At 44.3% G+C, this 24,732-nt stretch overlaps 1 protein-coding gene and 1 pseudogene across 1 annotated transcript in view; both read right to left on the bottom strand.

Moving 5' to 3' along the window:
- Positions 1-24,480, bottom strand: part of OXA1L (OXA1L mitochondrial inner membrane protein) — a 55,485-nt gene extending 31,005 nt beyond the window's left edge. The window contains exons 1-4 of the mRNA XM_037427711.2: positions 24,297-24,480; positions 10,128-10,280; positions 8,079-8,295; positions 4,054-4,197 (exon numbers count right to left, since the gene is read on the bottom strand). Of these exons, the coding sequence (XP_037283608.1) occupies positions 4,054-4,197; positions 8,079-8,295; positions 10,128-10,280; positions 24,297-24,380 (598 nt within the window). The 5' untranslated portion in view covers positions 24,381-24,480. The remainder of the gene's footprint in view (positions 1-4,053; positions 4,198-8,078; positions 8,296-10,127; positions 10,281-24,296) is intronic.
- Positions 5,428-6,765, bottom strand: LOC142775748 (uncharacterized; annotated as a pseudogene).
- Positions 24,481-24,732: the final 252 nt, after the last annotated feature.

Below are 24,732 nucleotides of genomic sequence, written 5' to 3' on the forward strand. Positions count from 1 at the left end.
CGTCCCAAAACCACCATATGATTATGAGAGACGCCGTAGTGGAGGGCTCCGGAAATTTAGACCACCTGGGGTTCTTTAACGTGCACTCAAATCTGAGCACACGGGCCTACAACATTTCCGCCTCCATCGGAAATGCAGCTGCCGCAGCCGGGATTCGAACCCGCGCCCTGCGGGTCAGCAGCCGAGTACCTTAGCCACTAGACCATCGCGGCGGGGCGGCTGCTATACCATCGGCAACTGCAGCTGACGTGTGTTTATTCATGCTGCGTTTTGTGGTTCTACGACATGGACCTCCTAAAGTTGTTATCAGTGATCGTGGGCGACAATTCACTGCAGACGTCGTAGAAGAGATGCTTCGTCTATGCACTTCAAGCTTTCGGCACTCTACGCCATATCATCCCCAAACAAACGGCCTGACGGAACGAACTAACAGGACTCTCACGAACATGCGATGTATGTCGCATGTTCGCGAGCTTACGTTCGACAAAAACAAGAACTTGAGCACAATATACGATTGGCACAAGCCAAAGGAAGCATTAGGACAGATAAGATAAGGCCCACAGAAGTTTTACAGAGAGAAATTCCTGTGCTCAACTTACAGTGTTCGGATTAGGTGGAGCCAAAGGACAATGTGAATGCGTGTTGTGCAAATTAAATGAAGCTTCTAAGTGGTGAAGGAAAGAGAAAAAGCTCAGACATTGCAGATAGTGATAGCAAGGCAACGGTTAGGCAACTGTATGCCACTGTTGTTGAAGGGGGTACGGAGAAAGAGACTGCAATGCCTCTAGACATTAAAGAGGCAGGGCATAGCGCTTCATTGATGAGCCTGTATATTGAAGAAAAAAGCACGTTGAAATTACAAGAGAAAACACCAGAGAGGAGTACGACGATAAGGGTGCCTCAGAGGCACGTGGTTAAACACGAAAAAGTAAAGGGGAAAGCAGAGACCTTCAAAGGTATTCAAAAGTGGAAGCAGTTACCAAGACGCAAGAAAGGTTGCTCAAGCTGTTATTGGTAGATGCGCAAGACGAAAAGGAAAGAGCACTGCACACCATCAGGTACTTTTCCGCAGCTCCGCATGCCATTGCTACTCAGAGACCTTCGGGCTTCGGCACGTGCCTCGTGCTCCTTACTCATGACAAAAATTCAGGCATGGATTTCACATTTTGTGGGCTCAGTAAGGAACAGGAAAAACACTTGCAATCTGTTGTACTCTTACATTATTTCAATAATGATGAATATGTGAGAATACGGATGAACCTTTTCACAATACACATGTGCCAAGGAGCATGTCTAGTTTCTTATCTCTTTCAGTGATGGTGTGAACAATTGTACACATCAACTATGGAGGTGCATTGTCACATGCCGCGCGTTTCTTCAAATGGCTTGAAACACGGTGCACACATTTGTACAGGTTTCATGAGTGGACAACTAGTGGATATTGAACTTCATTGTGCGGCATGTCACGGCAGATCACTTTGCTGGTGACAGTACTATGTTCTACAATCATTCGACGTGCTGTGTTCCAGGACCAAAATCAGGAGTGTAATTTTTCTTTGCTCAAAATGAGAACAAAAAATTAACTGGCCATGCATTTTAATGCGACATTACAGCTCGTTCCGTAGAAATTCCGGCGTCGGTATCGACATTAATGGTTGTGAGAAAAAGATCATCATTTGTGCAATAACGAAGAATCAAGAAACATTCAAATAGAACAAATAATAAAAAATTCTGGGTCCGAGTGGGGATTGAAGTCAAGTCGTTTGCGTGGCAGGTGAGTGTTCTACCACACAGCCACGTATCAGCTAGTGAATACAGTGAAAATAACTTCTGCTTTGAAATACAGTGAAATTAACTTTCATAAATTACAAACAAACACAACCTGTACACATGATTCACACTACAACAAGAAATATTGCAGTAAGGATGCGTGGTATAAGTGTACATTGCCAACGGCCATGTGATCATCATAATGACTTCATGGTTTAAAGCCGGTCACCCACTACAAAAGGCCCACACGTTACTGGGCCTATTTCCTTAGGCCCAGTAACGTTGAAAACTTTTTGCCTTAAATTTTTAAAAATTGACTAATTTTTATTGTACTTATGTAGCACATGCATACTGCAATTGAAACAAACATGTCCAGTCTGCACTTGAGCTCAGTTTAGCTTCACTAGCTTCACCGCTCGCCCAAAAGGAAAGGAGCCAGCACCGAAGATGATTCGGCCTATTTCCTTAGGCCCAGTAACATCGAAAACTTTTTACTTTAAATTTTTAAAAATTGACTAATTTTTATTGTACTTATATAGCACATGCATACTGCAATTGAAACAAACATGTCCAGTCTGCACTTGAGCTCAGTTTAGCTTCACTAGCTTCACCGCTCGCCCAAAAGGAAAGGAGCCAGCACCGAAGATGATTAAGAGTCTAAGTATAGCCAAAGTAGCCAGATTGACAGAAACAATGTTACTTACTCTTCGAAAAGGAATGCCAAAACGATTTTAGCATTTTTTTACATCTTTATTACCTCTACCGCTGCTGCGTCCGCAACTACGGTTTCACACACAGCGGTTGCTGAAACCGGTAGCTTTATTTTCAGTCCACGTGCGCTGCCTGCACACCTACCTTCAAAACCATGTCATTTTTTGCCATCTATGATTGCATCTGCAGCGATTTTGTCCGCACCGTTTGTGAAATGCAACGTCGCTTTAACTGGCCAAGCGTTGAAGGCACCTGTACTTTCGGAGTTCTGTAATGTCATCACCACACATGATTGTGTCGAGAGCGACACAGCGGTTGTGGCAAATGATAACTGCAGTTCTGACAGTGCGTGTGCTGGCCGCATGTGTCCTTCCAAAGCTTCAAGCACGCTGCTCTCGGCCTTCGATTCACGGTTTAGGCACTAAAGTTTATATTACCCGCCGTGATGAGAAAAAGAGCTCGAAACATCTGAATTTTGGCCCAATGAACATAGTGAAACTTGGCTGGGGAATTTCACGAATTTCTATATCTGCTAGTTTTGCATCATTGAGATTCTACAGTACATTTAGATGAACGCCTCCTACATTCATTCATAATAAAATGCAATGGGTTTGCAAAAAGCCTGAATTGGATTGGACTGCGTTTCTGTCAATGCGGCCAGATCACGCGCAGAAATTTGAATTTCCGGGAGATTTTCTCGACAACCATACAAACGTAAGAACTGGTCCAAATCCGGGAGGCCTGGTAGGTATGCCAATCTACCACATAAAAAAGGCCGTAACGTCGATTGGGAGTGCTCAGGAAATTCAAGGATTTTCAAGGATGGGAAAAAATTTCAGGACTTTCAAGGGCCTTGAAAAAGCATTTTTCGAATTCAAGGGTTTTCAAGGTATTAAAGGACCTGCACGCACCCTGTTTCAGGCCACATAGCCAGTGCATAGCAACTAAGCAAACATCGGTGTTGCACGATATCATACAGACTTGGAGTGGCTAAACAAATATTTCATGATTTCATGCATTAAGTGCTTGAAGCACACACTAGGGACAGGCTATCACTATCGTGTTCAACTCTTAAAGGCAAAGCTTAAATTTTGAGCCTAATATTTTATTCTTTTAATGAAGCAATTGCAATTGACTGATGGCAGACTGGTTAGATATTCATTATATGCTATTTAACAATATACTGAAAGCTCTGCAAAACAGCCCATTGTCTGCTTTTATTGCTCGACATGTAATACTAAGTGCCTTCAGATTATGTTGCATGAATTTAGCTCATCTTTAAACAATCCATCATAAATCATGCCTCAAGGAGCTGTAGTGTCTCTTTATAAACCAGGTTTTCAATGTAGGCACACTGGTGTCTCATATACCCAAATTTCTGTTGTATTAGTGCCCCTTAAAAAGGTTTAACTGTATATCAAATGTAAAAAAAAAAGAAGGAAGCAGTGTTTTAACAGACTGTTTGATATTTGGCCCATTATTTCTGTAGAACTGTAAACATTCCTTAGTGAAACAAAAATATTAGGAGAAAAGTACTGTTTGCCAATAGTATAGTTTGCATAGTGCATATACCTTCAAGTTGATTGCCTGTGTTTCTAGCCTCCGTCATTTTGGCTTGCAAATGCTGCATCTGGGGAAGGTTGTTATTCATATGAATGGAGTTTTTCTGGCCTTTGATGATCAAAGGAAGAAGGAGTGTTTTGACAAACACTGTACCTGTATAATTAGAAGACAAAAATGAAGTAAAAAAAAAAAAAGGTTGAATGAGGATTGAATGAAGACACTTTGACATAAGCAAGTCAAACTAGCCCAACAGTCACTTGAACAGGACAAAATTGTTAAGTAAGAGAGTTTTACAATACTGAACAGTTTATACAAACTGGTCTAATACAATTTATTCTGGAAAGCAGCGCACTTCAAACTCTCACCTCACCTGTTTTGCTAAAAGTATGAGCCGGTTCTAGCATCAGGGTGTCTAGCAAATTATTATTTTAAGATTCCCTGACTTTTCCAGGTTTTCCCTGACAATTTCAAGTGAAATTCCCTGACCTCTGCATAGGCGGCATTACATGTAAGATCATTAGTGCAGACGACAAAACATTGTTTTATTTAGAGCGCAAACATAATTCACCGCAAATTGTAGTCGCTGACTAGAGTATTATTGCACAAAGTCTATGCAAACACACATCGGCTTCTGCTGTTTGTGTCAGCCACTGCACAAGAGTTCTTGAAGCACTCATCCGTTACTTCTTAAGAGCATCTATTTTTTCTTGCAGGAGACTAGCTTCCGTCAGCGAGTCACTAAGCAGCCTTCGCTTCTTTTCTTCCAGTTCTTTGACAAGAGCAGCCACTCTTTTCTTGTTCTTCTGAACACCTGACTCCACTCGTCTTTCTGCCTTCTTATTCTGCAGTTCCTCTCTGAAGACGCTGTAGGAATTCCGAACCATCTGCAGCATCTTGTCAGTAATTAGAACTTTTTCCACGCCGCCTGCCGCCAACACGGCATCATGCACCAGTCGTTGTGCTATCAGTGAGTCTTCTTTCAAGTTTTCGACGAAGCATTCTTTGTTGACCGAGAAGCCTCTTTCTACGGCAGCGTTGCCGTGAGACAAACAGAGGATGATCTTGATAAAAGACAGCAGCTCTTTGTGATCATGTGAGCAGAGATCTGGCCACAGAACGTCCAGCCTCTGCTCTTTCCTGTCAAAATTTTTCAATTTTTCTTGGTTAAGGCTCGATGAACAGACCTCTATGTAAGAACGATGGGCCCGCTCTGCTTGCAGACCAGTCATCCACTGCTGCTCTGACAGCACTTCAAGTGCCAGAGTCAATCGTTTTGGGCCAGCCTCCGGAGACAATGCAAATGTGGGGTCCAAACAGCTGGCACCCCTTGTTAGCTTGTACTTCAACGGTGACCTCTCCACCACCTTCTGACAGCACGCTTTAACATAGGAAACACAGTCTTTCTTGAATTGGTGCAAAGTAAGCTGTGGCATTTTGGGCACCTTGAGGAGCTCATTCTTCGCAGACAACCCAATGTCGAAGGTAGGTACGGGTATACAGTTCTCAAGCTTCTCTAAGTCAATCTTGAGCAACTTCGCGGGTGTGTCTGAAGCACTTCCTTCTTGACAATCCTTGCAAGTAGTGACCGCAGTATATTGTGCAGTGCAGTTGAAAGAAAGGGCACCATTGGATTGTCAGTCTGAAATTCTGCCAAAAATGGCTCCAGTTCCTCACAAATTGACAGCATGAAGGCCAGTTTTACTGGCAACAGCTGATCCCTCACTGCGTTCGCAACAGCACTGTAGCTAGAGCATGTAGGCTGCTTCTTTGCCTTCACAGAGCCCTCCACAAACTTCACCAGGTTAGGAAGAAGTTCTAACGCCCTGGTAATTACCTTCCCATTTTCGAGCCACCTGACAGCACAGAATTTGAGGGGGAATAGTGCACTTCCTGTAAAGGTGACGTAGTCAGCACGACGTGCAGGCACACATTTGAACAAGTTGTAGCTGCTGCGAAGAAAGCCTATCACATCCCAGCCAGTTGCAGCATGACCTGCCTTGTATGCTCCATTCATTACGTGCAGCCCACAACTTCCAATATCTAGGATATTGTGACTCTCATCCAACTCCTTGAGTTCCTCTTTCAGTGACCTCAGGAACTTCATGTTCACATTCGGCACATCCATTGAAACTTGTAGTATCTTGGCTTGCTTGAGCTCTTCTGTGGCCTTCCTGAATGCAGATGCCAGGTCCTCCGCACACGTGTGCCCCAAGAAGCATGAAGTTAGGTACTGCGTTTTCACAGTGCCATCAGTAGTGTCATCCCAATATCGGACGAGCACATCCATCTGTTGCTTCTAGGTCACTTTGTTCAGCAACTCGTCAAATGAAACAACTAAGAACAGCACACCGGCAAGGCTTGATAGAAGATTCTTACGAAAGTAAGGTGCAATACCGTGGCAAATCGTATACCCTACCTTGTCCTTCTCTAGATGAAGTTTTTCAGCGACTTCACATCCCGGAAACATGAGAGGGAAGAGCGAGGCCGACGCCGCTGTTGACCGAAAAGATCCGTGAGTCGCTACCGCGTTTAAGCACCACATTATTTCGGCCTTTGTCACAGCGCTCTTCAGAAGAAAGCCGCTCATCGATGTCTTCGCACTTGTCGTGGGGGCAGGCTCCTCGGGTGGACTGTCCGGTCTTCGCTACATTTGGCCGAAGCGTTCTTCGCTGGCGTAAAAAAGGACAACATACCAGTTTGTGAGGCGCTCGACCGACACTTCACACCAGCAAGATGCTTCTTGCTGGACGCGTGACTGGAAACTGCAGTTCCTCCCATGTTGCTTAAAGAAAACGTTTTGCAGCACAGTGTGCAATGAGCACTGTGAGGATCATTCTGCATGGGCTTAATCCAGCTTGCATATTCCGAAACGTTCGGGTTCGTCCAGTCCGAATTAAAGGAGCACTTTTTCGCCGCCGACATCGTCAGTGAGAAGGCTTCTCTTCAGAAAAAAAACAATGAAAACACACGGCCACGGGAAGGTTCCGTCGTTCAAAACATGGCGGACAGAAGAGGTGGTCCAAAACAACAAAAGTGTATACCCAGCATGCCCAGCGCGCACTGCTCAAGGTTGCCAGGCCACGGAGAAAAAAAGGCCAAACTTGTCAACCTTGGCACTACTGCCCCACTGGCTTGGATTGGATCTGTCCCCATTGGCTGTTTGCGCCAATTACGGTGAGCTGAGTGCGCGCTCCGCGCCGGGGAACAAGCCGCGAATCATTTTCCCTGACTGTGTTCTCTTTTTGGCAACATTCCCTGACGATTCCCTGATTTTCCCCGGCGTGTATCATTTCCCTGACAATTCCCGGTTTTCACGGTTGCTAGACACCCTGAGCATTTCCTAAGCGTGTGTTTGAAAAATTGAAGTTGCAAATACGACTTGAAGCAACAACAATCTTTCAAACTGATTACATACAGCAAGTAAAGGCAAGTGTTTACAACACTATCCTGCAAATCAGAAAGTTGTGCAATATGTTAAAATGTGAATGACCAGTTAGTGAATAAACATCTGCTATGCATTCATTGCAACTGACAATGCAGTGTTAAAGAACACTTAAGCAGGATGCAAGTGATGAGAACTTTGATGCCATAGCCATCAGGTTGTTGTGCAATGTATACCATAAGTGAGCTCATTTAACCATTTGTTAGAGTGAATATAAGCACATATTTATGCGAGCACATGTCCACAATTCCAAGCAAACTTCCTTAAGCATGGCTCTGTGAACCCATGTATCTAAATACGGCTGAGTGAGTTTTGCAAGTCCAAATGAGCCAGACTTGTGTCTGACCATGAGTGGGCCCACCTGAGTGCAAGTATAACTGGCTGAGAGTAAAGAGTTGAGGCAAGTCTAAGTGAGCAAGCCTGAGGCTAAAAATATATTCTGCGAGACAGTTCGGGTGGGTTCACAATCCAAAGAAAGTGTGCCATCCATATGCAATATATACACACATTAGCCACTGTAAGTACTAATGCTTCATGATTTCAAGCAAGCTCATTCAGTGCCACCGAGAAACAATAAACAGGATGTACTTACTGATGGCTATGGTGGCCCACCAAGGCAATCCAGTACTTGTGTGCAGTAGGTCAAGCAGCTGTTGTACCATGCCTGATGGTGACCACCCTCCCAACCCAACAGATTGTAGTGTAATTACTGTGTCATCTCCCAAGGATTCTACAAAGCTTTCGACAGGCACTACTGTTGGTGATGGTGGGACAGCAGGGATGACTGTCTCTGCACTTGTCTGTTCCAACTGCAGGTAATGGCAGCCAAGTAAGATATCACCAGCTTATCTAGACAAACAATTCATAAAATGCAATTCTACAGACACATTCCCACTGCAGATACGGATTCACAGCTGGCACCTCAGCTGACTATAGTGGGACACTCAATAGTCACAGCAGTCAATGCCCTGCTTGAGCAGACACTATGATAGGATGGCACACAACATTTGTGTTACTCGCTTCACCACAAGTAATATTCACTTCATTACAGTAAATACTGCCCATTTGACTTGAAAGGTTTTGGCTGAACCCTGTACAAAGGCCGAACTTCTTGTCTTCTAACTTCAAAACAAAATTAGGTGCTAACCACTGCTTTTTTTTTAATCAAATTTTACAACAATGATGATGTGTAGGGCTTAATGGCACAAGGGCCAATTGATGGCCAAACAGCACCATTTCAGTAGACAGGAGATGTGAACAATGATAAGGTATGTGGCTGTATAAGGGCTTTAAAATTCCTCGCGCTTATGCGGGTAAAAACATAGAAGTATTAAAAGCTTGACAGTGGCGTGAAATATGTACAGTGAAACTTAAAAAGCGAATTGTCGTGACAATAAAACTATGCTGAAGATGTAGCCACCGCAGCCGGGACCTCAATAGTGAGGTCGTGCTACGGATCAGCTCGGTATATCGGTTGAAAGCTATGTATATCATTTAAAAATGCCAACATTGATTAGACTTTAAAAAGCTGATCCCTACCGATGAGCATGGCCGGATGTAGCGGCAGCTGCTGTTGGTAGGGAAGCAAAAAGTGCTCGTTTCTCGGGGCATCTAGCTCATTGCACTGCACAAGCATGTAGAGAACCGTAAGTTGTTCACCACAACTCTCACACAATGGCGGATCGCCACCAGACAAAAGGTGTGAATGTGTTGAGTGAGTGTGTCCTATTTGTAACCTTATAAGTGTGACTTGTGTGTAGCGGGATCTGGATACTGTTTGCCAATTTTAAAGTCTCAGTTTGATAACCTGCAATTTATTATCTGTTTGCCTATACCATAGGGGTTGCCAGAACGCCCTGAGCTCCCGCCGTAGAAAGGATTTCATGTCAACTGCAGCAACGGCCAGGAATATATTGGCGGGTGCGTGGTCGTGCGCAGACCCAGCCAGCTGGTCCGCCACTACATTGCAGGGTTGGAATTCTTGGTTGGTATAACTCAATGAAACTTGCAGGAATTGTACCCTACGAGTTGCTGAAGACAAGCATGTCTTGTCTTCAGCAACATTACTGCATGTTAATAACTATCAATTAGAATAGAGCAAGCAAGTAATAATGCCAAGAGTTTCAGTGAACAATGTACACAACTCAAATGCAAGCCTCTTGCAAAATGCTATTAAAATAAAACTAGCAGGATATAACAAAAAAGCACACAAATTCTGTAGTAACACCTGAAGAGCCATATTTCTCCCCCTTGAGGCCTTCGTTTTCATGGACTAGATATTCTACAAGGTATAATAAACTGCTTTTATGGCAATTCAATTGTTGCAGCAGGGATTTCTCGACTGTGCACAAGTTGGCACAAATAACTGATGTTAAATGTGAAATATGGCGTGCTGACAGAAATGACGATACAGTGCTTTTTGCTGCCAAAGTTCACACACATGCTGCCAAAGTTCACACCAAAGTTGAAGCCCGCAAGTTTCAAATGAGCAACCTCCCTACTTCACCAATATCAACATTACACACAATGAGCATTTGCAAACATAACGTAACTCTAGAAAATATATTTTTCTTGTGCTTCACTCCCACACACACTACACAAAATTTTCTTAATATACTACTTGAATAAAAAGTATACACACCCCTAATGATCCTGCAACAGTTTGTGCTTTGCCAGCTTCTGATGACACCCATCGTCTTCGAGATGCTTGGCAGTTGAAAGATGTATATTTTATGCTGTTTGACTTGAACAATGGCATCCTCTGGCAGCTTCTAATTGAAAGTAGTCTAGCATGCTAGAAAAAAATGAAATAGATTCAACATTTTTATAAACAGAGAAACCATCACAGTTTAACCGGCTTAAAGTTTTTTGTATACAGCCTCACATAAATCTGTCCACAAAAGTTTTCACTGATAACTAAAAGCTCGACTCTCACCGTCCCTACGAATGCCGACAATAGAGAAGCAGGCCTTGTGCAAGCCAATGTGTGGTTAAGAATGTTTATGATAGATCCAGCAACCTCAGTCGGGTAACACAAGAGCTAGTTGATCTAGTTGAGCGCACTGTCGTTGGTAAATCATGATAATGTGCTATTCATAGCTCCCTTTGAGCTGGCTGCATGCTCTGTTACTGTCTAACATGTTTCAATGTTTGATATGTCAGCTACTTTCCAGGGAATCTTTACAGATGCACCTTTTTATGAAGTGCTGGTTAGCGAATTGCATATTCAAGGTCGCTGCATCAACTCGCATGTTATCCACACAAGTCACTAAGAACACTGTCCTGAACTTATAAGTGATTTAATGTGCTTGCATGTTTTGGCTAGATATTCATTAGGCTAGCAATTACATGTTTACTGGCTCCTTTACTTTTGGCTGTCACTGCAGTTGTAGCACAATATGAATAGCAAGACAACCACCCAGAATAAAAACTGAGCACACAACCTTATACGGCCCCTCCGCTTTCAGTGGTAGAAAAGTGGCTTGGGTGGTTTCAAAAATTGTAGATTGCTTCCCCATGATTTTAAGTTGTGACAAGCTAACTACAGGAATAAATCCTTTTTGTCATAATTGTAATCATTGGGCACCAGCTACAAACTACAAGTGCAAATCGTTGCAAAGACAAATGGCAACAATTCCAAACAAGAGCCTAACGAAGGATCACATACAAATGCTAATTGTATCTGCTACAACAGCTGTTACTCTTACAAAACACAGCTAACCCACAAATAGTGGATATGGCCCACAGAAAAAATCACAGCACATCCACGATGTAAATGATGATGAGTGGGCGAAGCAATGGGATCGCTCAGTGCTACCAGAAAATCACTTGTGATAGTGACCACTCACGAATGTAAATGAGTGACAAAGCAGTGCACAGAAAAGGTCTGTGCACATTCCCCTCGTGGTTATTGGTTGCCTTCAGTCATACGAAATGCATTATAGAGCATATCGAGATGTCATACTGCACAAGCGAGTCGTCTGTGACCATCATCGTCATCACCGACATCGTCATCATGACGTATGGTGCGCACCTTGCATACACTGAGCCATGATAGCAGAAAGAAAATGCGTGGTCTGGAATGCACTTGTTCTTCATCATCATCACCGACATCGTCATCATGACGTATGGTGCGCACCTTGCATACACTGAGCCATGATGGCAGAAAGAAACTGCGTGGTCTGGAATGCACTTGTTCTTCATCATCATCATCGACATCGTCATCATGACGTATGGTGCGCACCTTGCATGCACTGAGCCATGATGGCAGAAAGAGAATGTGTCGTCTGAAATGAACTTGTTCTTAATCGTCATCATCGACACCGTCATCATGAGGTATGGTACACACCTTGCATGCACTGAGCCATGATGGCAGAAAGAAAATGTGTGGTCTGGAATGCACTTGTTCTTCATCATCATCGACATCGTTATCATGACGTATAGTGTGCACCTTGCATGCACTGAGCCATGATGGCAGAAAGAGAATGTGTCATCTAAAATGAACTTGTTCTTAATCGTCATCATGAGGTATGGTGCACACCTTGCATGCACTGAACCATGATGGTAGACAGGGAATGTGTGGTCTGGAATGCACTTGTTCTTCATCGTCATCATGATGCATAGTGCACACCTTGCATGCACTGTGCTGTGACGGCAGAAAGAGAATGTGTGGTCTCGAATGCGTTTGTTGTTTATCAGCATCATTCTCATCAAGGACCGGCAGCAGACATGGCTTGACGCTGAGGAGCTTAGCCTTTAAAAAATGATCATGATCTCGCTATTTGTGTTGCTGCAAAGCCCACTACTGCCATGGCCACTCGATGAACACACATGGTGCGGCCTGCCACATTGCGTACAATAAGCAAGAGCACTAGTAGTGGGGGAACACTCCTCGCGACATGCTGGCAGGAGGGAGCGAGTGTTCAAAAGAAGAGGGCAAGTAGAGTCTGTCATCATTTTCTCCCGATGTATCATTAGTAGAGCTGGGCAGTATCGAAGATATACATGCATCTTACTACTATTTTAGACTCTCTTTAGGTATTTAGCATCTGGATCGCCATAAATCTTGCAAAACGATTATCCATGTTTCTTATGCATTCAATAATGTATTGCTTGTTGCAAAATACTAGATACTGCTATCGTACCACTACTGTGGAAAACCATAATCGCTGACTGAATACCGCTTCTCAAGCTGGTTCGAGTGCCTCTAACGTCCTGAATGAAAAGAAGGCAGTGACAATTTTTTACTTCTGCCAGAGTACACCATGGACAGCAGGTGATAAGGTGTTCTCATTGCTTTTGGTGGAGCAGAAAGACGTGAAAGCGCTCGCGCAGCCTCAAAAGAAACAAAAACGTTAACGTACATATTCACACGCTTGCCCACGTACATTTTGTCTTCCCAATTTTTTTCCCTTTTTAATTGTCAGTGCCATGACACCTTTAGCCACTTACCAGCACAGTGTACCACAATGCATGCAATTATAATCGTACAAGTTCTGATGCCACTCTTCATGAGTCGTGCTTGCGACTATAGAGCACGGGGTTTCTTTGAATCGCATGGATTTCACACAGCAGCGATTTGATGGATCTTGTGCATGTAAGTTTCAATCACATGCGACTAACTTATCCGCAAATGAGATTCTAGAGCACAACCGGTACTGATGCTATATCTAATAGAGCAACCGTTCCTAAGTTGCCCTTCTTGTGCATCCCATACATCACCAAAAGCTCTAAACTGTACCCCCCCCCCCCCCGCCCCGTTCTGTTCATTGCAATATATTGTTACCACATGTGTAATTTAGGTATGTGCACCTGTGTAGCGGGGAACATGGTGGTAGCAGAAGAAGAGGACGTTCGGTTGGTGGCAAGAGCTCGCTTCTTCGCGTTCACTGCGGTATACCGTCGAGTCGACCGTTACGTCTGCTTCGAATAAACCCCTCGTAGGCGTAACAGAGTGGTGGAGGTGCTGGGTATACGTCTTTTTTAGTGATGGCGTTGAGACGGCGGTAGTCAACACAAAATCGCCATGTCCCATCTTTCTTCTTCACTAGAATTACTGGAGCGGCCCACGGACTACATGATTCTTGAATTACATTTTGCTTGAGCATCTCGCAAACCTGTTCATTGATCACTGCGCGTTCTGAAGGTGATACACGATATGGTTTCTGTCGGAGAGGTCTGTGAGATGTCGTGTCGATTCGGTGCTTTATACGAGAAGCAGGGAATGACGGTGAATCATGCTGTGCGAAATCGAAAATATCGGCATGTTTGCGCAGAATACTCGCCAGTTCTCAGCACGTTCCTTGGTGCTGAGTGACTTATCAATCATAGCCATAATGGTAGTGTCCCTGGCGTGCAGATTATCGCAACGGGTCTTATCCGGGGAATCATTGCTTTCTGCGAGGGTGGCAAGCGAGAATACTTGGTGTTCACGAATCTCTGCAAGTTTCAGACCCTTCGGCAGCACTGTAGGTTCACTAGAGCAGTTAATCGCCCATAAACCAGTATGCCCTTGCGCAACCGATAATGTACAGTAGGGTATTAAAACTGTCTTCTTTATACAACTGAGATGCACGGGCTCCACAGTTGCGTCAAATGTTTTCTCGCTTGCAGGTGAACAGGCAACACGGACACATTTTGCAGACAACGGCGGCACAGTTGTGTCCACAGACACGCAAAGAGCACTTTCTTGAGAGGGCGAGTTTTCCATAAACGAAACTGGGATATCAGAATCTACTGTAATTTGTCCTGTGCGGCAATCAACAGTAGCACCACATAGCTTCAAGAAATCGAGTCCCAGAATGACGTCGTGCGTAGTATGAGGGAGAACAGCAAACTCCGCGACAAAGTTCTGGCATGCCAAACTAACAGTCACAGTGCAGACACCAACAGGTTGTAACACCTCTCCGCTCACTCCACGAAATGTATCAGGACGGTCCCAACGAAACATAACCTTTCGTCCAAGAAGGCGTGTGAAAACTAAACTCATCACTGACACGCTTGCACCTGTGTCCACCAACGCCATCGTCGGTACACCATCGATAAGCACTCGAACCTTATTTCTAAGCATGGAAGCTAACGGAGGTATATCTGTTGAAATCGAAGACTGTCCGGCGACCTCACCTCCAACGGCCGCGCCGGCTAGTTTTCCGTAGGAGGCGAGGAGTGGCGGCGCCGAGGAGACGGTGATCGGTTGGCGCGAGGGGCAGGTGGTGGTGTCACACTGCGGTCAGAGGCCGGAGATTGGTTTCGTAGCGGTCCTGGGATCTCGTAAGACGCGCTTCCTGGGAATGTCGGTGCTCGAGTAACGCCAGAACGGTTAAATCTCGGTGATCGGTCGTACCTTGGCGGCTGCCGGTAGTTGCAATACCTGGCAATGTGTCCTTCGAAGCCACAGTTGTAGCAGACTGGTAGAGGACGCTCGCTGAACCAATGCTGAGACCGCTCAGCTGTGAAGGGTCGGTGATGAGCTTGCTGAGCGGGGGCTGCCCACCTCTGTGTGGCGGGGCCGTGCCGAAGGCGTTGGCCATATCGCTGGTCGGCCGCAAATGAGTCACGACGTGGCCTCAGATTTCCAATTTCGCTGATGTCTGCCACACATACCGATGGTGGCAAAGGAGCTGATGGTGCCGCCGTGTAGTAGGGTGGATTGTTAGGTGGATGAGGAATGGTTTCGTCGACCCTACCACCTTGTCGCTGCAGCTCTTCACGCACAATTGTCCGAATAGTAGCCGCAAGGTCGGTGGGCGGGCTCACGTCGACGCTGGCAACCGTTGTCACATTTGCCAGCCTACCAAATTTCGGGGCGATGCGACGAGTCTTAATTTTTCAAACGTGCGGCATTGACGTTGGACGTCGGAGGCAGAGGTGAGGTCACCCTGCCTATCAGAAAATTGTAAACGTCTTTCGCTATGCCTTTCAATAGGTGTCCGACCCTGTCTTCTTCGGACATCTGCGGGTTTATAATCTTGCAAAGCTTAAGGACGTCCTCTATATAAGCAGTGCAGGTTTCTCCAGGAGTCTGGGCTCTTCAAGCAAGAGTCCGCTCCGCGCTTTTCTTTTTTGAGTCGGAGTCACCAAAACACTTCTTGAGTTCTTGAGCAAAAAGAGCCCATGTTGTCAAGGACTCTTCGTGGTTTTCATACCACATCAGTGCAGTGTCCGTGAGAAACAGCGCGACGTTTTCCAGCTGATCAATAGAGTTCCAGTGATTGTACCGGCTCACCCTTTTGTAGTGCGTTAGCCACGCGTCCACATCTTCTCCTGCCATTCCCGCGAACGGGTGGGGTTCCATGTAGTGATGCCTAGGTGTAGTCAGTGTAGATTGGCGCGAAGTCGAGGCGGTTGATTCCTGACCTTCGCTCTGGGCCATGACGACTGTTGTCGGCGGCAGACCGGCAAGACGACGGCTCCGGCGAACTCCGAACAGCTGTGGCTTCGTGGTACGTCGACGTGTCGTACCCCGCACGATTCTTCGATTCTTCGACACTTCAATCCTCTTGCTCCCACTGAGATTCACACAGATGCCAGCGGTATTGGTGTAGGTGCTGTCCTGGTTCAACGCTTGGATAATCAAGAACACGTCGTAGCGTATGCAAGTCGCTTGCTCAGCAAGTCCGAGCGTAACTACACTGTCACAGAGCAAGAATGCCTTGCAGTAGTCTTCGCAGTGCAGCGCTTCCGGTCCTACCTGTACGGACGCCCCTTTACCGTCGTGACAGACCATCATTCTCTTTGCTGGTTGGTCAACCTGCGTGACCCATCTGGTCGGCTGGCACGCTGGGCACTTCGTCTACAAGAATATGACTTCACAGTCTTCTATAAAAGCGGCCGACGTCACGCTGACGCAGATTGTCTTTCGCGACTACCGCTTCCAACGATGGAATGTGACGCGGACACCTTCGATACCTACATTGCACCACTCGACCACCCGTTTCCCGATAACAAGACCTTTAAGGATGAGCAACAAAGGGACAGCACCATACAACAGCTTCTTGCTACCAAACCAAAATCATCGCCTACGCGCTTCTGCATCCGAGATGGGCTAGTTTACAAAAAGAGCTACACCAACACCGGCTCACAATATCTTCTGGTTGTTCCGAAGAGTCTTCGCGTTTATGTTTTGCAGGCTATGCATGATGACCCAACATCCGGTCATCTAGGCACAGCGAAAACTCTGTGCCGTCTTCAAGAAAAATTCTACTGGCCCAAAATGCGCCAGACAATGGAACAATACGTGTCTAGCTGTAACGAGTGTCAACGTCATAAGCGCCCAACAAGTGCTCCTTTAGGGCGATTACATCCGGTGCCGCCCCCTAGAGCTCCATTGGAGCAAGTCGGGATTGACCTCCTTGGACCCTTTCCCCGGTCTTCTGATGGAAATCGCTGGATAGTCATTTGCACCGACCATTTAACACGGTGCTGCGAGACAGCTGGCATACCATCGGCAACTGCAGCCGATGTGTCTTCCTTCATGCTACGTTTTGTAATTCTTCGACATGGACCTCCCAAAATCGTAATCAGTGACCGTGGCCGACAATTCACAGCAGACGTGATGGAAGAGATGCTTCGTGTCTGTGCTTCAAGGTTTCGGCACTCTACGCCATACCATCCCCAAACGAACGGTCTAACTGAACGAATGAACAGAACTCTCTCGAACATGCTGTCTATGTATGTTGCATCCGATCACAAGGACTGGGACAGTATTCTACCCTTTATCACATATGCATTCAACACCGCTCAGCATGAAACTACCGGCTACAGTCCTTTCTTTCTTCTATATGCTCGACCACCTCGTCATACACTGAATACCATCTTCCCGTGTTTGGACCACCATGATCCCTGCATATCCGAGATCATCTGTCGGGCAGACGAAGCTAGACGCCTTGCTTATTTGCGCACTCTTGCTTCGCAAGATCGCTCGAAGGCACATTTTGACCGCCGACGCCAACACGTGACGTGCAATCGCGGCGACCTAGTGTTGCTGTGGACACCAACTAGAAAATGCGGTTTGAGCGAGAAACTGCTAGCGCACTATGCGGGACCTTATCTTGTTGTAGACCGTATCAGTGATTTAGTTTACCGCATAGCGCGTCTCCATTCAAACGGTCGACGGTCTGCAAAAACTGAACTTGTCCATGTTGCACGTTTGAAGCGCTTTATTCCTCGAGAGACTGTTTGACTCGCCCAGTGGGCTTCGTCTGCGCGGAGAGAAGTGTTACCACATGTGTAATTTAGGTATGTGCACCTGTGTAGCGGGGAACATGGTGGTAGCAGAAGAAGAGGACGTTCGGTTGGAGGCAAGAGCTCGCTGCTTCGCGTTCACTGCGGTATACCGTCGAGTCGACCGTTACGTCTGCTTCGAATAAACCCCTCGTAGGCGTAACAATATCATTTCTAACGTGTAGCCAAAATAAGCTCTCCGATTCACCCTTACTTTTGACTGTTTGCATTATTTCAGCTAGTATTTACACATTTGTACTTCAATTGAGTTTACTCTTGTGCCAAGGCAATTTGGGAAACAAACATGTGATTATGTGGGCATGCATTGAGAATACAGTACCCAATATTCTGCTTTATGCTTAGTGAAATGGCGAAATCGAGTTTACATTCTAGTAACCGAAATAATTGGGATCCATCGTAAAGATTCTAGTAAGGGAGCTTGAGAAGCATTGTTAAGCCAAATGGTTCGTTTTTCTTATGACCATACCAAAGAGCCATTTCAAGCCATTTTCCATACGCACTGAAACTTTTCATTGTCTTACCTTAACAGAACACTTGAAAAGACATCACGCTCAATTCTCCTAGCTATTGGGGTGCTGCATATACATTGTTTCACACTTATTACTTTGAATGTTTGACACCGGACGGCTTTCCCATTTTAGCAAGATCTGTATTCCTCTTGTTCGCCTTCTTATTTGCTCACTATTACTAATTGCAGGATAGTCTGAGCTATTGACAGCAACATCGTGAGTAGCAGCAGTGTCCTGCAATGATTTGTGCAACTCAGTGGCCACATGCTTTTCTTTTTTTTTTTTGTGCAATTAAATTTTAGGCCAGAAAAACTGTGGTGCAAGCCGTACTACAATGTTTCGAAAGGTTCATGAACTTGTAAAGCTGTTCTGTTAAGATTACACCCAAATCCCGACTGTAGTGGCTGCATTTTGTTGGAGGTGAAATAGTAGACACTCATGTACTGTGTGATGTCAGTGCATGTTAAAGAGCCCCAGATGGCCTATATTTCCGGTGCGTTCCACATGCGGCATCCCTGATAATCACATCATGGTTTTCAAATGTAAAATTCCAAGAATTATTATTAAAAATAACTCAAGAGATGATAATGGTTAGAGTTTTACGAGCTCAACAGAAATAATCAAGCCGCAACGCATACTATTCATTTACAGCAGTATGTGAGTAATTCATTCGGCAGCTTACCCGAGCAGCAGCAGTAAAGTTGGACTGATGTATGAAGCGACACGAGCTCTGCCATTAAGATTACCGATGACCAATTACTTTTATTGCCCCTATCAGTATACAGAGTGCTTTGCTTGTGCTTTGAGTTACTGAGATATCTGGGCACAAGCCAGCCGAATTAAGAGATTCGTTTTACCAGAATGCCACTTTCTTCACATCATAATAAAACAGGTGTGCAGCGTTTCTGGGGCACAAAAGTTTTTTCACTGAATAAAAATAATAGCACAGTGAGTATACAGACAACCGGCGCATTGCACCAGCAGATAAAAAGAATATGAAAACTAAGTGAAATTTTATGTGTTGTGCATATGCATAATGGGTAACAAAAAATGTTGCTGGTATTGTTGCTTTACACTGATGATTCTATATTACATAAACGGTGGTTTATGGACAAGGTAAAACTGTGCACTCATATTTGTGCCACTGTGCAAAGGCTTCTTGTTGAAGCTCTTGGGGTTAGACGGCAACACACTATCTTGTCATCAAAATGAGCAGCGACTTTCATCAGTCACAAAAATCACAAGCAAGAATTGCTGCCAGCTAAAGTGTATATAGATCTGTCTTCTTAAACAGCTAAAATAAACTCAAATAACTTGATATGGAATTAAGATACAATACTTTGAGCAAAAAGTGCACAACTTTTGGATACTGGCAGATATTTCATTTAAATTAAATGAAATTGGTCCCCTTTAAGCAATTTCCACGAAGAACTTTTTATGCGTAGGTGTTCGCTGCTACATTATACGGGTATATAACAAATAGTTTGGGATGTATTGAAGTATCCTAGGATACAATCGGCAAGTATTGCATCAGATACAATTGTTGCATTAGTACACTTGTTTCTATTGAAGATACAAGTGAACGCTCTGTACACTTGTCTCTCCAATACTTCTTGCCTGAGGCCCTGCCGCGGTGGTCTAGTGGCTAAGGTATTTGGCTGCTGACCTGCAGGTCGCCGGATCGAATCCCGGCTGCATTTCCGATGGAGGCGGAAATGTTGTAGGCCCATGTGCTCAGATTTGGGTCGAAATTTCCGAACCCGGGGTGGTCGAAATTTCCGGAGCCCTCCACTACGGCGTCTCTCATAATCATACGGAGGTTTCGGGATGCTAAACCGCACATATCTACTTCTTGCCTGAGTATCTTGTATCGTATCGTGATAGAATTTCCAAGTATCTTCATACAGCCTTGATCCTTAGTTCTGAATGCCACTCAAGACAGTTTGCACATGTGTGATATTTTAAGGGTAAGGTAAAATACCATGCAACTCTTTTTGTGCCGCTGTGTTTGACAAACCTTACATTTAGTTGAAATACTGCGAGCTGCAAAAAATGGCAATGCTCTGGTTTGTTCACAGGCTAATGCACATGCTCCCATTCCATCTGGTCTTCTGCTTGCTGCGAGGGAGCTGGCCAGTAAACTGGAATTATTTTATAGCTAGCCTGAGACGCGAGTTGACATAGAACTAGCTCCAATGGTTTACTTGGCAGGACATCTTGTTTGTGTCTGTAGTGAGAGGGTAAGGGCTCCTTCTTCTGAATAATAAAGTAACTAGATGTGTACTTTGACAAGCCATTTTTTCTTTCTTGCATAGTATTCAAAAAAGAAAGAAAAGATCCGCTTTAGAATACATGCAGTTATTTCAGTACAGAATATCATAGTTTTGGCTAGTTGGAACTCGATCACTTTATGAGATGTACTAGTTGTGAATTTTATAACCGAATCATTTACAAATACAACTTGAGTACTTATCAAACACTTTTTGAATAGTAAGGCAACCATTTTCAATAAAGCCTAATAACTTCACAAAATTTCATTTCAAACAAACTTGTCAGCCACACTCGGTTAATGTTTCACAGTGCACGGCTGCTGACCCGAAGGTCGCGGATTCGATCCCAGTCGCGGAGGTCGCTTTTGGTGGCAGCGAAATGGTAAAGGCCTGAACACTGTGCGATGTCCATGCATGCAAAAAACACCACATGGTCAAAATTTGCCGAACTCTCCAATAAGGCATCTCTCATAATCATCTCGTGGTTTCGGGATGTAAAACCCCAGATATTATTATATTGAAACAAATGTTTGCATCTTCAACAAAGCCACATTACAATTTTTTTGTTTAAAAAAAATATATATATCAGTTCGCTTCTTGTTTTTCGCTCGCTCATATTTCTCACAAATCTTATCGATTACTTTTAATAAAAAAAATACCATAATTATGAAAACTGATGTAAACTCGCAAAATTCAGCGACAAAAAAATGTGAGGTATTTCGTAACAATAGGTTAAAATACAACAGTGACTACCGTATTTAAAATGCTACTTCTAGCTTCTAAATAAAACTGATGCTTAAAACTTGAACTATTTCGAACAGACGATGATGATATATGGGGTTTAACGTACCAAAACCACCATATGATTATTAGAGACGTCGTAGTGGAGGGCTCCGAAAATTTTGACCACCTGGGGTTCTTTAACGTGCACCCAAATCTGAGCACACAGGCCTACAACAACATTTCCACCTCCATCGGAAATGCAGCTGCCGCAGCCGCGATTCGATCCCGCGACCTGCGGGTCAGCAGCCGAGTACCTTAGCCACTAGAACACCGCGGCGGGCGTATTTCGAACGGAGCAGTACACATATAGCTAAATATGGATGAAACAGAAAAACCACTTGTAACAGCCTGTACCTTTGCACAAGAGATGCCTAACCATCAGTACTAAATACTGTACCATCAAGATCAATTTACACTAATACAACTGGCTCTGTTGGTATTTGTGTACACATGTGTGAAAACTACGCTTCTGATGCTGAGGGCAGTCATAGTCCTTTCCTTCAGTTATTACAACACAAAAACAGAAACTGATGACCCTTAACTGTTTAAACGTTTACTTCCTTGGGGGCTTTCCCGATAGTGCTCAATATTCGAAAATTATTCAAAAGGTATTCGGCATTCTCAATATGGACTATTCAATTCGAGCACTCAATTGAATAGAGCATGTTTGAAATAAAGCAATTATGACTTTTGTGATGCTGACAATGCTTTTTTTTTTCCCTAGTGTGTGTGAAACAGTCATTTCGGCATTTCGGAAATACAACCACATTTGTCAATGTGTGACTCTACCGTTGCAAAAATAACTAGCAAAAGCGAACATATATTCAAGAATGAACATCACAATAGCAATAATTGTAAGAGAAAAAACAAGACGCAAAAAGACGCGATTCATCCTAGCAACCACTTTAGACAAACACTTGCTATACTTAAGTTCAAACACTTGCTATACTTCAAGTCTCACCGACGTACAATCGGTAGGGACATTTACCTATATGATAAACATCATAGCAAGTTTTTGTAAACCTTTAAAAAACTAACAAGTACAGAGCAGCTGCGCTGTCAAGCCACTATCCACTGAAATAATTCTGGCACTCTCGCTTTTGGTCTGCCCCACCGGTGGCACCGCAGCAGCCACCCGGAGCTCACGGGAATACACAAAATCAGGTAGTACAAGGTGATATGGGATGGACATCATTTGAGGGCAGGGAAGCTAGCAGCAAGATAAACTTTGAGAAGCAATTGAGAAAAATGGGGGAGGAGCGTGGGCTAGGAAGGTTTTGAGCTACATATACATGAAGAATGTTGATACAAAATGGAAGAAGCGAACCAGAAAATTGACGGGTAAATACTTAGAAAACAGCAGAGGGCCAAACCAAAAAGAACTTTTAGTTAAGAAGAAGGTGAAGGAAACGGAGACTGACATTTGGAGAATTGACATGATTAAGAAGTCCGCACTAGAGATCTATCAAAATTTTAAGCAGGAAATTGCCAAGAAAAGTATCTATGATAATACTCAGGGTATTTCTCTACTGTTTGAGGCCAGGACAGAAGTATTGTGAACCAAGACATATCGGGCCAAATACGAAGGGGTAGACACGGTATTTAGTGCGTGTGGAGAGGAAGAAACTGCCGAACACTTGATAATGTTCTGTAAAGGGCTTCACCCTATAGTTCAGGATGATGGCGCAGAGTTTTTCAAAGCACTGGGGTTTAAAGACAGGGAGGGCAAAATAGACTTTAAGCGGTTAGAATTAACTAGAAGGAGGTTATCTGATTGGTGGCTAAAGTCAAGGCACGAGTGAAAATTAAACCATTCACTGCAAAGTACCAGTCCTATACTTCACTATTTAAAGGAAAAAAAAGATAAATCTAGTTGGTAATTCACTAAGTATTACGGCTAGGTGTCGTTAGCCGCCGCACGATCTAAAGTGTACAGCCACAGCAATCCATTCATCCTGCAGCACTGAACACACAATGCTGTATTCGCTCCACACGGCAGGCCACACCGTGTGCTTTCATCCAGCAGCCGTGCTACTGCTGTGTGGTCTGTCATCGCAAATGAATGCTTTTCATCAACCTGTCATGACAAATGCCTCTTTTTGAAAGGTGCCCGAAGTCAGGGCCTCCGCACACCCAAAGCTTATGAACCTTTTGCACAGTATGCATAAGATTGCACAAAGGTCCAGCTAAAATTATTTTAAAATGTACTATAGAACTCTGCTGATAGTCTGTGCTTGTCGATTCTTTGCCAATGTCTATAAAATCGATTTTCAAGGGCAGGCGATACTGTGCACTTGGCTTGCGATAAGACAAAGCCTGATTTTTCTATCGTTAAAACTAGCAGCTCGCACATGCGACAACGCAAAACGGGCGAGCAGACTTTTGGTCACTTCTACTGTGGCGGCAATGACATCAGATGGAAGGACCCTGACTTCGATGGAGCAGGACACGACCGCTTATCCCTGAATTTCTCAGCTGGGGGAGCCATCGGCGCTTGCGTCACGAGCGCGCAGTCAAGCTCGTCTTGTTTATGAAATGAGTGTAAGAAAGAAACAGAAAAGATGACCCTCCAACCCTTCAGCAGAATATATAAAACGGAGGTTCATATGGTGTCTTGAGATGCTTTTGCGAAGCAAAGCGAGGGTGTCTCCATTATCGCAGCGTACTCTAAGGTACGCAACTTTTACTTTTTCAAGTAACATCCTACAAATGAGAAAGAAACTGAAATAGCGTTTCATCATTACTTCTAACGGTGTTCGGAAAAAGTTCGCACGTGCACTGCAACTGCGCGTCAATACATCGTAGTAGAACAGAAGCGGTAAACAATTTAAGAGCAGACAAATAACCAACACACCCACATCTCTCACTATAAACATCAACACCAGACATAAAGTACACATGCCAACATAGAGCGGTGAAACAAGCCCTCAGCACACATGCAGACATTTCTGCGCACCGATTGCAATGTGCAGACGATCACCGCCACAAGCTACAATCTACACTCACTTGACAATGAAGCGATTTCCAGACATTTGGCCTGTTCGTCCAGGCAATCAAAATACCGTACTTTAACGGGTAGTTCATATTCATTGCGATTTGAATTGGTTTTGTCTTAAGAATAAAGTTAACACTGCACTCCTTACGCAACTACCCGGTGCTTGCGTTGGTTTGATGCGGAGGTGTTCTGTGCGGAAGTGGGTTACGAGTTAGAGCCGCAGTTGAACACATTTTTGAACTCTCCTTGCTTACTTTACTTCCGCAAAAATGTAATAAAACAACGTTTTTACCTATACTGCATAAAATATTATTTAAAAGCATGCTTTAGCTTAAATGTTATTCATACTCGGTTACGCCGTTGTTTTTTTTAGGCGGGCTGTTTGAACCAAGTTGAGGAGTGAATTCCTTCGTGGTAATGTAAAATATCCAGATGTTTTTGAGTTCA

Source organism: Rhipicephalus microplus, chromosome X, assembly GCF_043290135.1.
Source record: "Rhipicephalus microplus isolate Deutch F79 chromosome X, USDA_Rmic, whole genome shotgun sequence".
In the NCBI taxonomy this organism is placed as follows: domain Eukaryota; kingdom Metazoa; phylum Arthropoda; class Arachnida; order Ixodida; family Ixodidae; genus Rhipicephalus; species Rhipicephalus microplus.